Here is a 16652-nt window from a genome sequence, read left to right on the forward strand (position 1 = left end):
TGAGAAGTACAAATTAAAATAACTAAGGTTTCTCCTCACATCAGATTTGCTAATATGATAGAAATGGAACATGACAAATGTTGGAGGGGATGTAAGATAACTGGGACACTAATCCATCACTGGTAGAGTTGTACACAGATTCAACCATTTGGGAAAGCAATTTGGAACTATGCCTAATGGTCTATAAAACTGTGCATACTGTTAGGTCTATATCCTAAAGACATAAAAAAGTAAAAAAAGGATCTATTTGTACAAAAATATCGATAGCACCTTTTTTTTTTGGTGGTAGCAAGAAACTAGAAATTGAGGGGAGGATCATCAGTTGGGGAATAGCTGAGAAAGCTGTGGTATATAAATATAATGGAATATTATTGTACAATAAGAAATGATGAGCAAGCAAATTTCAGAAAAACCTGGACTTACATGAACATATATCAGCAAAGTAAAATGAACAGATCCAGTAGAACACTGTACACAGTACCATCAATGTGTGATGATCAATTCTGAGTGATTTAACTTCTCTCAGCAATATAATGATCTAAGACAATGATAAAGGGCTCATGATGAAAAATGCTTTCCAATTCCAGATAAAGAACAGATGGATTCTGAATGTAGATAGATGCAAACTATTTTCACATTCTATATTTTTTAATGTTTTTTCTTTCACAACATGACTAAAATGGAATGTTTTATATGATTACAAATGTACAAACTACATCAAATTGCTTACAGTTTTAGGAAGAAGGGAGAGAAAGAAGGGGAAAGATCTAGAGCTCCAAATTTTGTAAAAACTAATGTCAATAATTTTCTCTACATATAATTGGGAAAAACTTAATACCACTGAAATGTCTGTAGCCTGGTTTGAACTCAGGTTTCTTTAATCTAAGCCTAGTGCTCTATCCACTGTTTCATTTAACTTTTAACTAGTCCCTAAAAGAAACTAAAAAACCCCAAAGAAATCTAGGATTATTTAGTAATATAGGGAAAAATTAATCAATATCAATTAGTCAATCAAACCAGATGTAATCATCTCAGAATGGAAACAATCAGTTAGAGCATAGTCCTATAAATGAAATTCACAATGAAGACCTTGATTTTAAGAATTGAATGGCATTTAATATGCATTTAAATTTTTTTCTATTCTGATCTTAATAAAAACTAAATAAAATAGGTATTTCAATATTCATAGGAGAGAAGAAAGTTGTGTCTGAAAATGCAGAGTGCTTTTCAAGTAGATAAGGTCAAGCTGTGAAGAACAAAGCTAGTCTGCTTGTCTGTTCTTTTTTCTGCATTAAAAAAGGTTCTTCAATGATCCTTTCTTTCCTTTTTGGTTGCCCTATCCCTATTCCCTGTTCACTCTTTCACCTCCTCAGTGAAGAAAAGAAAAACTAAGCCATTGAATAATCAAATAAAATAATTGCCCACCTTGACTGTGTTCAAAAATGTATTTTATTTCATCCGTCTCTGTTAAGAGGTGGTTGGTATACTTCACATTCAGTCCCCTGCAATAATGATAGGTCTTTGCATTCATTGATTAAAATCCTTAATTCTCAGTTTTCTTTATAATGCCATTCATTATAAAAATTGTTATGTTCTACTTACTTCACATTAGGTTTTTCTTATTCATCATTTTTTATGGTGTAAAAATAAGTCATTATTACTGACATATCCTAATTTCTAAAGAAATTCCCCAAGAGATGGGTACCTCCTTCATACATTTTCTTTGCTACTGAAAAAAAGCTCCTATAAATAATCTTAATACAGATGGGTCTCTTCCTACTTTGATTTCCCTGGGATACAGGTCAAAGGGTAAGTACAATATAGTAACTATCAGGTCTTATTTCCAAATTGTTTTCCAGAATGGAAATGGACCAGTTTATAGCTTCACTATCAATCCATGTGTTTGTATTTTTTTAATCTAGCCCTTCTAACACTTCGGGTTAAATAGAATGCAATTATACTCTTTAAGAAGCTGGGAAATGTGCAATAGTTTTCATAAGATTCACCTCAAAATGATTTAAAATATATTAATTTATCTCTTAGAAGGGAGTTTTAATTTTCTACTAAGTTCTATTTATATTACTGCACTGGTATAGCAAATGGTATCAAAAACTTTGAAGAGTCACTTAAAAATAAATTTTCTTTTCTTTTAGTAACAGGTTTAGCTATCTGGAAAGCTCTATGCATTTTAATATACTGGTATGGTATATGGGGCAAAGATGTTACAACTTGTCAGTTGAAAGCATTGTTAATGTTACTACATGAATGAGGCAACATTTTAGTAGCCTGACCTTCATGACATCACCTTCTCTCTGCCTTTTTAGCTAATATTTTCCTCCAAAGCATTTCCTTATTTGTATAGTGATTTCATTTATTTGGTGAGAGATTCCAATTCTTTTAGTCAAGTATGACAGGTTTCCCCAGTTTCAATACCTCTACAACAAAGGGGATTCTCTTCCAAATAAAAAAGCTAAACTGTACCCTGAGAAGAGAAATCCCAGTTCATATTTGTCTTCAGCACATCACCTGCAACTCAATCATATTCAGTGCATCTAGCACTGGCACTTGCAACTCAATCATATTCATTTAAAATGTCACAAAGCAATGAAAAACATGGGAAAAGAACAATGTCATAGTCTTTTTATTCAAAGTTTTCATGACAACACATGGAAATATAATTATTCAAAAGAACAATGTAAAAACTAACTCATTACCCCCTCAGGAACAAAGAAAGAAAACTTGTGTGATGACCCTAAATTCAGGTAGAATGTAAATTATTTAAAATTAGAGTTTTAATATTTTTGCCCTTTCAAGTCTGAAGTTCTACTTCAGCCAGTTTCAATTTTTCTCCCATTTCTTTACACCTCAAATTTCACACACAATTTACTCTTGTCCTAGTTTGTCAAAATGCCACTGAATCTGCTAATATTTCATTGGGGCATGGAAGTGTCCTTGTATTTTCAAAGGTTATACCAATAGAATGCAAACACTGACCAGATTCATTCTAAGCTGGAGAGGCCTCAGCTCAGATTAAGTCTCACACAAAGCCCAGCCCAGGCAAGTCTTGTGAGGGGTTGAATGTTTTTGGTAATGGCAACTCACTAGACTTGTCCTCTAAGGACAGGAGGAATTAATGCCCTTGCCAGTGGACTTGGGTGATTCACAGACACTAGATTAAGGATACCTGAGATATTAGGTAAAATGTCACTGGCAAAACTACAAATGCGAGTAAAAAAATGTATACTACCAAAGTGTGAAAAGCACTGCATTATAAGTTCTTAGGAAGACCTGGGTTTGACTCTGCTGCTTACCCCTTGTGTGACCTTGGGCAAATCAAACTTTGGGTTCTGTTTCCTCATCTGTAAACATGAGGGGGTTGGATTAGAAAAATATACTTTTACTTCTTCTAAAGTTCTATGATATGAGCCACTTTTAAAAAAAAAGGAACAGGAAAGAATTTTGCTCTGTCATTTATAGGAAAACTCAATTCTCTAGCTTGAAATTTTTTTTGCCTTAATCATGATGAACAAATCATTAATACTCCATCTTTTATCTAGTTATTAGAAGTAAGAAGATTGTCTGAAGTCTATTGAATTTTCTAGGTGACAAGTATCAGGAAAATCATTCATACTAAATGAATAACATAAGTAACAAAAACTACTATTAACTGAGAATTTGAAGTTATTTTCCCAGAAAAATATCTACAAAGTTTTGAAAGCACAAATTCTTTAATGCTCTATTATAAATTACCAAAATATCTTTCTGTGTAAGAAACATTTACATGTTTGCATAACCACGTATTCTGAAACATACATTATCAATACAGAATTGACCTTAAACATAGTAGGCACTTAATAAATTTAGCTGGAATTGAATCAACTCTTAACTATGTTTTCTTTGGCCAAGATGTCTTCAAAAGGTAAGGAAGAACAAACTGAATTTTATTATCAGGCAAACTAAAAATATGGCCTAATTAAGATTGAAGTAATTTAAAAGGGAAAAGTGCAAATGTGTAACGGATTCTAATTTTCCTAGCATGTGAGATTCCTTCAAGTCAAAGTTTTATTTTTAGAGGACCCCTCAAATTCCCTGAAATTTGCCACTGAATCTGGGAGGCAAATTCTATGTATCATTGGCAGCATTTGAAGATGTTAGGTCGGGAAGGGATTATTTTGTAGGAAAATATCTATTATATAGATCTATGGACTTAGCTATATTGGTTCTTAATAGCCTGGTTTAAAAAGAACCAGCCTATACACTTGCTTTCAAGTTGCAGGAAATGTAATCCAAATTAGCCCAGAGAACAAGTGATTAGGATTAAGCACTTGAGTTTTAAGTATGGAAAGGAAATGTGTGATGCTTTCTGAGATGCCCAAATCTGATCAAATAAAACTCAGTGTAAATAGCTCTCAAAATCAGTTCATCTCACAGGCGGATCAAAATCTTTGGAAAATTACAATGGCAGACTTAAGAGAACAAGATAAAGCCAGATTAGGAATCTTTGGGGAAACAGGTTGTTGGAGGTAGTCTAGTATAAAATATGAAGCCTCCCAAGAGTTTATGGGAAGGACAAAAGGGGAATAAGGCAATAGAAGCTCATCCAGTTTAGGATAACTTCCTAACTATTTTTCCAACAATGTTCTCTAGTTTATTGTTTGCAAGGCACTGGGGTTAAGAGGCTTGCCCAAGGCCACACAGCTAGGTAATTGTTAAGTGTCTGAGGCTAGATTTGAACTCAGGTACTCCTGACTCCAGGGCTGGTGCTTTATCCACTGAACCACCTAGCAACCCCAACAATGTTCTCTAGTAGGTATTTTTATCCTTATTAGACCATAAACTTCGTGAAGACAGGATATTTTACTTCACTTTGGTATCCTCAGGGTCTACTCTGGTGTTTTGAATACTCAATGAAAAAAATGACTAACTCTTGGGTTCAAATCCCCTCTCTATGGATTGCTATTTGTGTGACTCAAGACAAGTCACTTAGCTTCCTGGGCCAGTTTCTTGATCTGTAGGATGGGTATGTTTGTATGAACTAAATAAATAGCCTCTAATACACTTCTTTTTCTAGATTGATATGTTAAGTATTTCAAGTTTATTGATGGCATCTGTGTAATCAGTTTCATTTTTTAGCAGCTAACCAATTTCCCTCCTCCAATTATTTTTTTTTAGCAACTGGTTGGTTCTTGTCCTTCATTATCAAAGACAACCAAAATAACATCACTATGTCTGAGACAAATTACAGTGTCCGACTGCTGATCAGACCAATACAAACTTGGAATAGTCTACGACAGGTGGTCAGAAATGGTCCACTTGAACACTTGGCATGGGTACTCTAAACCTACATATGTCTTTTTAGCAGCTAGAGAATCAAGTCTGAATTCAAATTCAGACTCAGACATTTGCTAGCTATGAGATTTGGGCAAGTCCGCTAAATGAGGATAATTATATCATCTACCTCCCAGAGTTGTGGTGAGAATCAAATGAGGTAACTGTACAGCACCAATTAGCACAGTGTCTGGGGCAAAGTTAAGAGTTATATAAATGTTAGTTATAATAATAAAAATCATTATTATCAATGCACTCAGTAGAACCCAGAAGGTCCTTGGGAACAAGGATGGTTTTTTCTTGTCTTTGTATCCTCAGGATGCAGCAGAAGGAGGCACTTAAAACATGCTTATTGGACTGAACTAAAATGAATTATCAGACCACTTAATGGACATGACCATTTCATGGTCCCAGAGGCAGTTCTACAATGCAGGCCTAGAAGCAGACAGAAGACTGCTTACTAACTCAATATATTTGTTTTCCAGGTATAAGTGACCAGAGACCTGTGAGTGGCCAGGACTTGCCCAGGGACTGGACAATTTGAAAACATACAATTCCTAGTTGCAAATGGAAGGGATGACGGTTGTTTTAGGAATAAGAATGCTGGACAGTGGTATGCTTGGTGACTCGGGTAGCACTCTTGGCTACATTAGAATTAGAGGCCAGGGATTCCTGTAAATTGAAATTGTGCAGGGGGGCTAGTGTTCCAGCTCCAGAAACCAGAGTCTTTGAGGCTTGCAGGTTTGAAGCTGGGGTGAGCACTCTCTCTGTGATGGTCAGATTCTGTCCTCCAGCCTGAACTGGCTGAAGGCTTGAGCTGGGGGCCAAGAATCTCTCTGTTTCCCTAACAACCACATAGTGCGAATCAGACAGATCCTGAATGCTTCCTAGGCTGCTGGCTATGCCGCCATTGGGCTGGATCACACGCTCGGTGACCACTACTTTGCCTTCACTGGCATGCTGTTGGACAAACTGTGGGTCTACCAAACTAGAAGCTGGAGTGTACACCCTCTCTGTGACTGTGACGCTCTGCGGCTGCTTGCCGTCGAGGATCAGAGTACTTGGTGGTAAAGTGGAACCAGTGCCATAGGATGTTTCTGTTATGACAATGTTACCTGTGGGTACTGGATCAGGGAGAGGTCTTACCACCTTTAACCCTTGCCTTGAAGATAAGGATCTTTCAGAGACTAATTCTTGAGTCAAGATCGACTCACTCATTGGCTTGGGAGTCTGGAAGCTGATGCTGGAAGAGGAGGAGGAATGAGATTTTTCTGCCTGAAGAGTATTCTGCTCATAAACTGAAGGTGAAACTGTATTCACACTAGCCTTGGTGTGAACCTTGTGACTCAGGCCAGTTTCGCTAGCTGTCTCTATTGTCTGACCTATGCATATTTCTGCTAGCGTCTTGAACTTGATTCCCAAATCATCCAGGTAATTGTCATCCCAGTCTGCCTCGATGAAACTGCAACAGCCAACGGAACCATGAAGAGATTGTGTTTCTTCCTGAGAATAAACTAGAAGACAGTCTCTCCCAGTTTCAATTTCATCATCAGCAAAGGAAACAGCTTTCTAAAAAGGTAATGAGAATCAAAACATATAATTTAGGAATAATGTCACTTTCAAAATAACTGTGTGACTAAAAAAAATAACTGAATCAGAATTTAGAAGAAAAATAAATGCTTTTTAAAAATCTCCTCAACTTTCTTAATTTTATCCAACAAGATAATATGTCAAGTGTTTAGCATGTTTGGCTTATTTCCCCTCTCTCTTTCCAACCATGAAATCCCCTTACCAATCTTACTTTGAGGAATGAGAAGGAGCAAATATGGAAAGGTGAAGTAGGAACAGGAAAACTGGAGTAATTTTTTAACTATTTAGACATGGTGAAACAGAAATAAATTTATAGGAAGAACTAGAGAACTAATTTTCCTTTATCTTTTTCTTCCTTCCCCAAACCTATAATTTTTTTTTTTTTAGCTTTTTGCAAGGCAATGGGGTTAAGTGGCTTGCCCAAGGCCACACAGCTAGGTAATTATTAAGTGTCTGAGGCTGGATTTGAACCCAGGTACTCCTGACTCCAGGGCTCCTGCTTTATCCACTGCGCCACCTAGCCACCCCCCGCCCAAACCTATAATTTCAACAATCACACAAGAACCTCAAACTCATGAAAGCAACCTGTCCTCATTCCTGTCCCTATTTCCCAACAACCAAGAGGGAAGATCTGGGGAAAAAATAACAAAACCCCCCCAACTTAACAAACAAACCACCTCCTTGAGACACAGAACATCATTATCAATAATTAAAAAAGAAAAAAGTCAGTAATAATAGTTATCCTTTTAATTTCTTTTAAATTTCTCATGATTATCTGATATACAGTATTATTTGATAGTAAAATCAAATATTTCAGTTTATACTAATGCAACATGAAAAGCATTGAGACCTATTTTTTACTTATTATTTAAAAAAACTGAATTAGCAAAATAACTTGACTTTAAGTTTGTAATTATTCTTATAAACTTGTCACATTCATATACATATGATACCCAAACAGATCCTTACCTCACTGAAATAGCTTTTCAGAAATTCTTCATTTAGTGCTCCAGTAACTGTCCTGGATCCGGTAGCTCCAGCTGCCCCCATCATTGTAGTCCCACTCATGACTCCCGCTGCCCCCATCGTTGAGGTTCCACTCATGGCTCCAGAAGCTCCCATGGTTGTAGTCCCACTCGTGGCTCCAGAAGCCCCCATCATTGAAACACCACTAATGGCTCCTGCTGCCCCTCCAGTTCTTTTTATTTCACTACTCAGAAGGCTTCTGTGTTCTTCCCATACTCCATCTACCATAGTCATAGTTTGATGGCCCAAGCTACTTTCTCTTCTGGTTGTTTCACTGCCTAACAGGACTCCTGTTCTACTTCCTCCTCCAGCAGATGCTCCAAAATTTCCCCCATGATCTGTTGTCAGGAGAGATGTCACTACCTAAAAAACCAAAAAGTTGCATTAGAAATTTAGAAGGGGTGGAAGATCAGTATGTAGTTTTTAGACCTTGGAACTCATGAGAATTGGACAGAATGAGTGGGTTTTTATAGCGTTTGAAAGGAGCAGGATACTTTCTTGCTGAGAGGGTTGGTGATAATTTAGACTGATTCTCATTCCTTTCATGATGTTCATCACACTGTCTCCTGGAGCCCTTGAGTACCAACCCAATGCAAGGGTTTACTGGAATGGCCCTTTACAGGTCTGAAATGTTAGGTTAATGCTCTACAATATAACCGAAATTTGAAAGGAAAATCATGCCTTGTCTTCAGGTGGTGCCCCTTCATTGTTCCATGGATGCAGCATCTCTACAGTTCCAGGTATGACTGTGAAACCTTTGGCTCCTGCTCCTGCTCCTCCACAGTGACACAGAAGCAATAAGAGGGGTATAACTGGAGAGAAGGAAGAATTAAGTAGAAGGTAAGTTAGTTTCCATATGCTAATAATGTAGAGCATTAAATTCAGGCTTAAAAATAACTTTGGCATTTACTTCTTTCTCTGCCCTGTAATTAGATTGTAACTTGAGAGCTAGAAGGGAGGATATCTAGAGTGATCCCTTCATTTTACACATGAGGAAACTGAGCCCAGACATGAAATGACTTCCTTAAGGATTCATTAGTAATAAGGGAGTATATCTAGTATTTGAACCAAACTCTAAAGCCAATATCTTTCAACTGACCCATTATCCCTATTTCTGACACTCTATATCTCATGCCTAAGTATTTCTTGTTCATTTTGCCCTCCTCACAGTAAGTTTGTTTTGTTGTGAATTCAAGCAAATGACTCTGGACTCTTAGCCAGAGATAAATAAACAGCCAGATAGCTGTTTTGCAGCCTGCAATGCTAATGATGCTGTCCAAATTGGATCAAAAAGGAATTGGGAAATTAATTTAACAAAATAATAAAAATACAATAAAACATGGATAATGTTTCTTCCAAGTCAATGCAGCTGATAGAGATCCTGTGTATGACTCAGTGGCTCCCATTTCTATTTAAGTTTGACCCCACCACTCTTACAGACATAATGAGAATGTCTCAAAGGGGAAAAAAGGAGTTCCATGGAGAGATTATCTAAGACTGTTATGTGTTTTAAAGGAGTTGAGTGACATTTATTTTGGAGTCATCATAGAATATTTCTGTCTTTTCCCTATTTTCAAGATGTTATTCCTCAACATGGGCAGTGAATAGAACTTGAGGCATGGAGTTAGGAAGATTCTTCTTCACCCTGAGTTCAAATTTGAGCTCTTACATTTATTAGCCGTGTGATCCTGAGAGTCACTTAACCCTGTTTGCCTCAGCTTCCTCATCTGTAAAATGAACTGGGAAAGGAAATGGTAAATCAATCTAGCAGACTTGCCACGAAAATTTCAAATGAAGTCATGAAGAGTCGTACACAACTGAAAAACTGACAACAAATTCCTCAATAAGGCATTCCTATTTCCAGGCTCTAGTTCAGGTATTCTTAACCTTTTTGGTAGCTTGGGCCCTCCCTTTTGGCAGTCTGGTCAAACTTATGAACTTTTTCTCAGAGTAATTTTTAATACATAAAACAAAGTACAATGGAGTACAAAAGAAACCAATTATATTGAAATACTTTATCAAAAGACAGATTAAAAAACAAAATTCATGAACCCCAGATTAAGAACTCTTGCTCTAGTTTATAAATTTGAATACAACCAATGCAGTACTATCTATCTAACTAATCACAACCAATTTTAAGAACCATGGCTAGGTTTTATAATTTGACAGATAGATCTCTAATACAGTCAAACTTCTCTAAAAATATTCAAAACATAAGAAATCTTGAGCTTAAACAAATACAGTGAAGAAAGGAAAAGAAGACCTCCTATTTTAGGCAGAAATCAATGACATGATAATCACTGATCTGATCAGATTCAAACAACTCTGAAATTGTGACAAAAATAGAGATGCGTATTTCTGAATCTCTTGGTCTAAGATAGCTGCCTCAGCATTTGCTGATTCATCATCTTTCTCTTTTCCAAAGGTAGAAACATTTATTCTAACAATGGCAGGCAGCCAACCCTGGATTAATCTATTTTGTTGCTTTAGTTGACTTTACATGAACTTAATCATCTTTAATAATTATTTTTTTAATGTAGAAGAGTTGGCAAAAAATAGTGCTTGTGTGTGCATGCATGCGTATGTTGTGAAAGTTGTTCTTTGTAACTGAAGAGGAGCATGTCACAATGTACATGATGGCATGAACTCCATATTACTTAAGGAAATGTCTTGCAAAGACATCCTTCTCACTGCCTTTTCCAGAACCGTTTCACCCCATGGACAGATTTATTGGGAAATAGGATTTCTGGTAAAGGTTTGGATGCTACAGGAGTTCTTGGTCTTATGGATATGATTTCCCTCCCATATCTGCAAGGTACCTCAGTATCCCAGCAATGCCAAACAAAATTCCAGTATGTGATTTTTCTGGCAACAAACTGTTGTCAATACAACATTTGTGTATGGGCCAGACCTTTCATTTGAATATGACATATACTGACCTGTCTCTCAATGGAATAATTGTCCGAAATGCTCCATATCTCCCCAGAACCCAAAGATTTGGTTTCCTGGAATCTGCCTGGCAGGCCTAATTGCTTGTTGGCATCATCCCCTCCCTCCCTCTAGGCTCCCCCTTGATGCTGAGCCTGAAGCATTTACTTGGAAAAAAAATCAGGAGTGTTCAAAGTAGGCCCAAGTTACTCCAACTAGGAATAATGGAATAGGAAGCCAGTTCAATTTTTTTGGTTTTTGGAACTAGGACCATGATTAAGAGGAACATTCATATTGTGCTGCTAGAGGCAAAATTCTTGGATTCCTGGAAGAAGATGGACCAGAGTGAAAGCATTTACCAAGAATGTTTTCATTAATCAAGAAAAGTCAGGATAGAAGACGACCAGATACCATCATTGTATGTGTATGTAAGTGTGCATGTGTGTGTGAGTGTGTGTGTGTGTGAGTGTGCGTGTGAAAAGGCTGGGAACAAAATGCAATAATATTTTGGTATATCAGAAGGCAGGACCCCAGAATGTTAACTACCTGTCAAATTTGCAAAGTCAATAAAGAGAGGTGGTTTTATTACTTACGTAGCAATAAAAGAAATGCGAAAATCATGAGGCCAATTGCTCCAGCCCCCAGCCCCACATAGTTGTCGACCAGTGGTTGGACACAGCCACTACCACTCACACAGTTGCAAACTGTCAACTTAAGGATCTGTTTTTCGGGACAGCTTAATCCTTGATTATCACTCACTGACAAGTGGACTTCACTTGTGCCCACTTTCAGTTCTTTTGGTATCAACCATGCACTTGTACCTGGGGTGAAAAAAGGGGAGAAAGAGAAAAAATATAATATTTAATAAAGGGCATTTTCCCCAGGCAATAAAAATATTCTATTCATTCATAGATTTAATTTTTATTTTTGCCCTTATTTAATGAGTGTCTACATATTAATCACATATTTTAGTAGGAAAGGATCAAAACAGCATTAGAGACAAAAATGACTCATTTGAGCAAAATGACATTTTCATTATTTCTTCTGTTTTTCATAACAAACCTAGGTTGTCAGTTTGTGATAAATTCAATGTTTATTTCCATACTATGTCACTGTTTACCTCTCATCATGCTTTTCCTGAGCACCCAACTAGAAATTACCACTCCCTCTTCTGAACTCATTTAAGTATTTTCTTTTTCTTCATGTTTAAAGCAATTATCTTCAGCTACTTTCATGTACACTTTGGAGGTTGGTACTGGTACTTGACAACTGGAGAGATCTGGGTTCAAATTAACTTTTGACACTTAATAGCTATGTATTTTGGGCAAATTCTTTATGATTTCTGAGTTGCAGGTAACTCAATAGGGACCTTAGGAAGAATGCAATCATCAGGACGTGATGCTCCCCCTACCCTTACACTAAGAACAGTTAGCATTTAAGGTTTAAATAGGGTTTTACAAATGTTTTATCATTTTAGTGTGCAGATATCTAATATTTAGAGAAATATGAAAAAGATAAATCTACTTTTAAGATAAAAAAAAAAGGAGCTGTAACTATCAAAATGAAATGGTGCTTCCTGATGATACTTACTTTCCTGGTGTCCAAAATACCAATTCTCTGCCATTCCAGGTGGTTTGTCAATGACAGCAAAGCTGAAAGGATAACTATTTGGATAACCATCCAGATCCTTAGCAGTAATATTCACATATTCTGAATCATCACAGATAGTTTGTATTGGATTTACAAGTTCTGGACAGTTATCATTATAATCTTTTACCATGATTTCAATGGTACCAGTCACTGTCTTTCTAAGAGAATCTGAAAAAAAAAAAGTATACAATGGTTAAAAACCTTGAAAGAAGTCTGTATTATGAGTTTTCTTCACAATCAGGTATAATGAGGAAGAGAATCTCATAGTCACATCTTTCTTCACTTATCCCACACAATTCATATTCAGATGGCATAAGATTTTTATCATATTCTAAGTGAATAGAGATACCATATGTTTTTATATGTTTTATATACACTTGAAGATTATCAGACCTCTTACATAAAATCAAAACGTGGGTTTGAATATTAGGAAAAATATATATAATGATGCAACTATTTAAAATTTTACCTTTAGTTATAGCCAAGATCTTTGCAGTGTAAGTGCCATTAATGACATATCTAGATTCATAATCAGGAATTTTAACAAGTTTGATTTCAGATGTGCTTGAATCCACTGTGATCCAATTGTCGATATCTTCTCCTTTGGCATACCTATTAAGAGATTACAAATAAAAATGATTAGGCACTTCTGTGGAGGGGAGGGGAAAGGGAAAGGAGTGTGGGGTAAAAATTGAAAAATTCAAAACCTCACCAAAATTTTAGGTAGAAACTACTGTTGTATATAATTGGAAAACAAAATATTTATATAATAAAAAATTTAATTTAATTAATGATTAGGCAAACTGATCATTCTTTTTTTTTAAGGTTTTTTTCCCCCCAAGGCAAATGGGGTTAAGTGGCTTGCCCAAGGCCACACAGCTAGGTAATTATTGTCTGAGAGCGGATTTGAACCCATGTACTCCTGACTCCAGGGCCAGTGCTTTATCTACTATGCCACCTAGCCGCCCCCATTCTCTTTTTCATAGAAAATATGTAAGAGCAAATTTTAAACTTTATACCAGGAAAAAAGCTTCCTAATGATTACAGCCATCCATAGATGGAATAGGCTGTCTTCCTTTAAATACTAGCTTATCATCTTCTATAGGAAGCTTTTCCCAAGCCTTCTTAATTTTAGTACCTGTTGTCCATTTATTATTCAAATATCATCTGTGTGTGTATATGAATTTGTGTATATATATGTGTGTTTATATGTATATGTATTATGCATATGCACACACATATTTATGTGTATTTGTCTGCATGTTGTTTCTCTCATTAAATCGCAAACTCCTTGAGAGCAAAATTTGCTATTCTTTGTACTCTCAGTGCTTAGTTTAGAGCCTAGAATTAGAATAGAATAAATATTTATCGATGATTTTATCGAAGAACGGATGAGCTCCCCTTCAATGAAAGATGGCAAGAACAGGTTAAAGGGTCATGTCAGGTATGTTTCTATTTATTCTAGGTACAGATTGAACTAGATGACTGCTGGGGTTCCTTCTAACTCTGAAATGTTGAGATTCCTTCACTTCCAATTCTAGGATTCCACTATCTGTTTCTTGTGTTTCTTATGTAATACACATACACACACATTTCTATAGACACACATCTTGCCAAGGGAAGCAGGAATTGATTACAATTACAATTGATTATACCAAGGTGTCCTGAACTAGCAAGGTAATGATGCCATGATATGATGAATTGGTATGAATATATCAAGAGTATGGTGTTCAGCTCTGGGTCCCCATTTTAGGAAGGTCACTGATTCCTGGAACAGGTCCTAAACAGTGCAACCAAGACAAGGAGATGTTTGGAGATCATATTATAAAAGATAGATGGAAGGCCTATTCAGGATGGCCTAAGCAGTTATATTCTGTTTGGCCCCAGAGGGCAGAGCTAGATGAGATGAGAAGAGAAGCCACAGGTCAGATTTTTGTCATTATTGAGAAAAACAGTCTAACAAGGAACATTGTTTGAGATTAGAGCACAGCACAGTGTCTGGCCCATATAAGGTACTATTGACAAATGCTTATTGATTGATTGAAGGTGAAATGGGCTTTTTCAAGAGATAGTAGAGAGTTTTCCCCTTCCTTGAAGGTCTTTAAAACAAGGTAGGTTAAGCTACTTTTCAGGAATGTGAAAGAAGGAATTCTTATGTGAGTTTTAGTTGGAACTGGTCCTCTCTGAAGCTACTTCCAACTCAGAGATTCCACAAAGCTTTTGGAAAGAGTAAGTTTCTTCTTTAAGGAATATACAAAGTAGGACCTGGAAAAACCTTCCAATTCCATCCTAATTTTAATCCAGTTAGAAAACGTTAGAAAAAAGATTCATAAAGAGAAAAAATTTAATAAATGCCTTACGTTACTTGGGCTACTTCTCCAGTGTCCTCATCATAGGCTTGAAATCTTCCAATAGTTTTACCTAGTTCTGACTTCTCCATGTGTTCACTGGTTTGGATCACGATTTTTTGGCTCTTAAAATAAATACCTTCTACGACATTTGCCACGTTGATCTTGATAGGAATAGCTGTTGCTTTGACCTTATTTATAATTGATTTGTGAAATGGTGCTTTGTTGGTGATAATGATCTTCAAGTCAAGAGTCTTCAGGACTTCATAATCCACTTCCTGGGAAAGAAAAAAATGGGAACTTTTTTACTTCTAACAAAATCCTCAAGTCCTGGACCTAATAGGAAGGGTCATTATTTTCAACTTAAAATTTGCAATTAACATTTTTCAGTCTTTCAAAACTTGGAATACCTACCTTAATAAGAGTCACAATTCCTTCATTTTTCTGAGTATCTGTTTCTATATGGAAATAACCTCCTTCATTTCCGGAGATAAATGTAAAATTTGCCAGCCAGTTATCTGAGCCTACTTCATCCAAATCAGTTACTTTTATACGTAAAACTTCCACATTTGCCTCATTTTCTTTAATTGTTCCTTCATACTACAACAGATGGACATATTGCTTTGAATTATTCATTCAGTCCAACTTAATGTAAGCTGAAATCACTTTGTCATAGTTAGACTGCATTAGTTGTACAAATGCATATGCCCACCTCACATAAATACTTACCGTCTTAAATTCAGCCACAGGTATATTGTCATTGACATCTAAAATGTTAATCTGTACTTTGGCTTGATTCACTGGCTTGTCTGTTAATTGTCCATTTCCATCAGTTGCTTCCACAATCAGACTGTAGTGGCTATATGTCTGTTTTTACCAGAGCAAAATAACAATCAATTAAAGTCAATTACACAAGTCTGAGTTTCTGGTATAATGGAAAGAATTCAGGATATAAAAGGACCAGAAAACATGGATTTTGGTTCTGAGTTCTGTCAATTACTTGGACAAACTATTTAATATCCTTGGGTCTCAGTTTCCATATATAAAAAAAAACCCAGAGGATTGGATTAAATAACTTTTTAACACCCCCCCCCCCCTTTATCTCTTCAGGTTTATAGTCACCTGTTTTTGATTGTTTCTACTTAAAAACCAACAACAAACCACTGTATCTTTGTGCTTTTACAATGGAGTTCATACAATGAAAGAGCAGTGGTTCTGGAGTCACAGTAACTGAATTCAAATCCTACCCCTGTAACCTTGAGTCAATCAATTAACTTCTTTGGGCCTCAATGTTCCACCAGTCTGTAAAATGAAGATATTAAACTAAACTGCCCAATTCTTAGACTGGAGGGATTAAACTAGACTGAGGATCCTTCCAGTTTGTAGATAGATTTTTTTTTTCATTTAAAACATGATATTTGAGAAGGGATTCATAGGTTTTATTAGAATGCCAAGAGTCCATAATGAAAAAAATAGTTAATAACCTATGACTTAGAACAAAGAATAAATATATAGAGAATACTGCTTCAAATTAGTAAAAATAAGAGAATTATAAATCAAAATAACAGGTTTCAATTCTCTCAAGTAAAGTCAAGAAGCATTTATTAGTATGTGATATGTGGCACTGGGCTAAGTACTAGACTCAGCAAACTGGCAAAAAAAAAGACCCAAAACAGGATTAGTTAATATTAGAGGGGTTATGGAAAGAAAGGCACATTATCAGCAGCTGGCTGTAACAATGGATATAGTGTTGATCTTGACATCAGACACTTATTAGCTATG

General features: G+C 36.1%; 1 protein-coding gene across 1 annotated transcript in view; it reads right to left on the reverse strand.

The window, feature by feature from the left end:
* Positions 1–754: 754 nt before the first annotated feature.
* The window catches only part of LOC141502965 (desmoglein-2-like), a 40162-nt gene continuing 24264 nt past the window's right edge, over positions 755–16652 (reverse strand). Inside the window, exons 7-15 of the mRNA XM_074207995.1 lie at positions 15600–15737; positions 15285–15470; positions 14883–15148; positions 12992–13134; positions 12463–12690; positions 11466–11693; positions 8626–8756; positions 7888–8307; positions 755–6897 (exon numbers count right to left, since the gene is read on the reverse strand). Coding sequence (XP_074064096.1) covers positions 5917–6897; positions 7888–8307; positions 8626–8756; positions 11466–11693; positions 12463–12690; positions 12992–13134; positions 14883–15148; positions 15285–15470; positions 15600–15737 — 2721 coding nt within the window. The 3' untranslated portion in view covers positions 755–5916. The remainder of the gene's footprint in view (positions 6898–7887; positions 8308–8625; positions 8757–11465; positions 11694–12462; positions 12691–12991; positions 13135–14882; positions 15149–15284; positions 15471–15599; positions 15738–16652) is intronic.

Source organism: Macrotis lagotis, chromosome X (assembly GCF_037893015.1).
Source record: "Macrotis lagotis isolate mMagLag1 chromosome X, bilby.v1.9.chrom.fasta, whole genome shotgun sequence".
NCBI classification, from domain to species: Eukaryota; Metazoa; Chordata; class Mammalia; order Peramelemorphia; family Peramelidae; genus Macrotis; species Macrotis lagotis.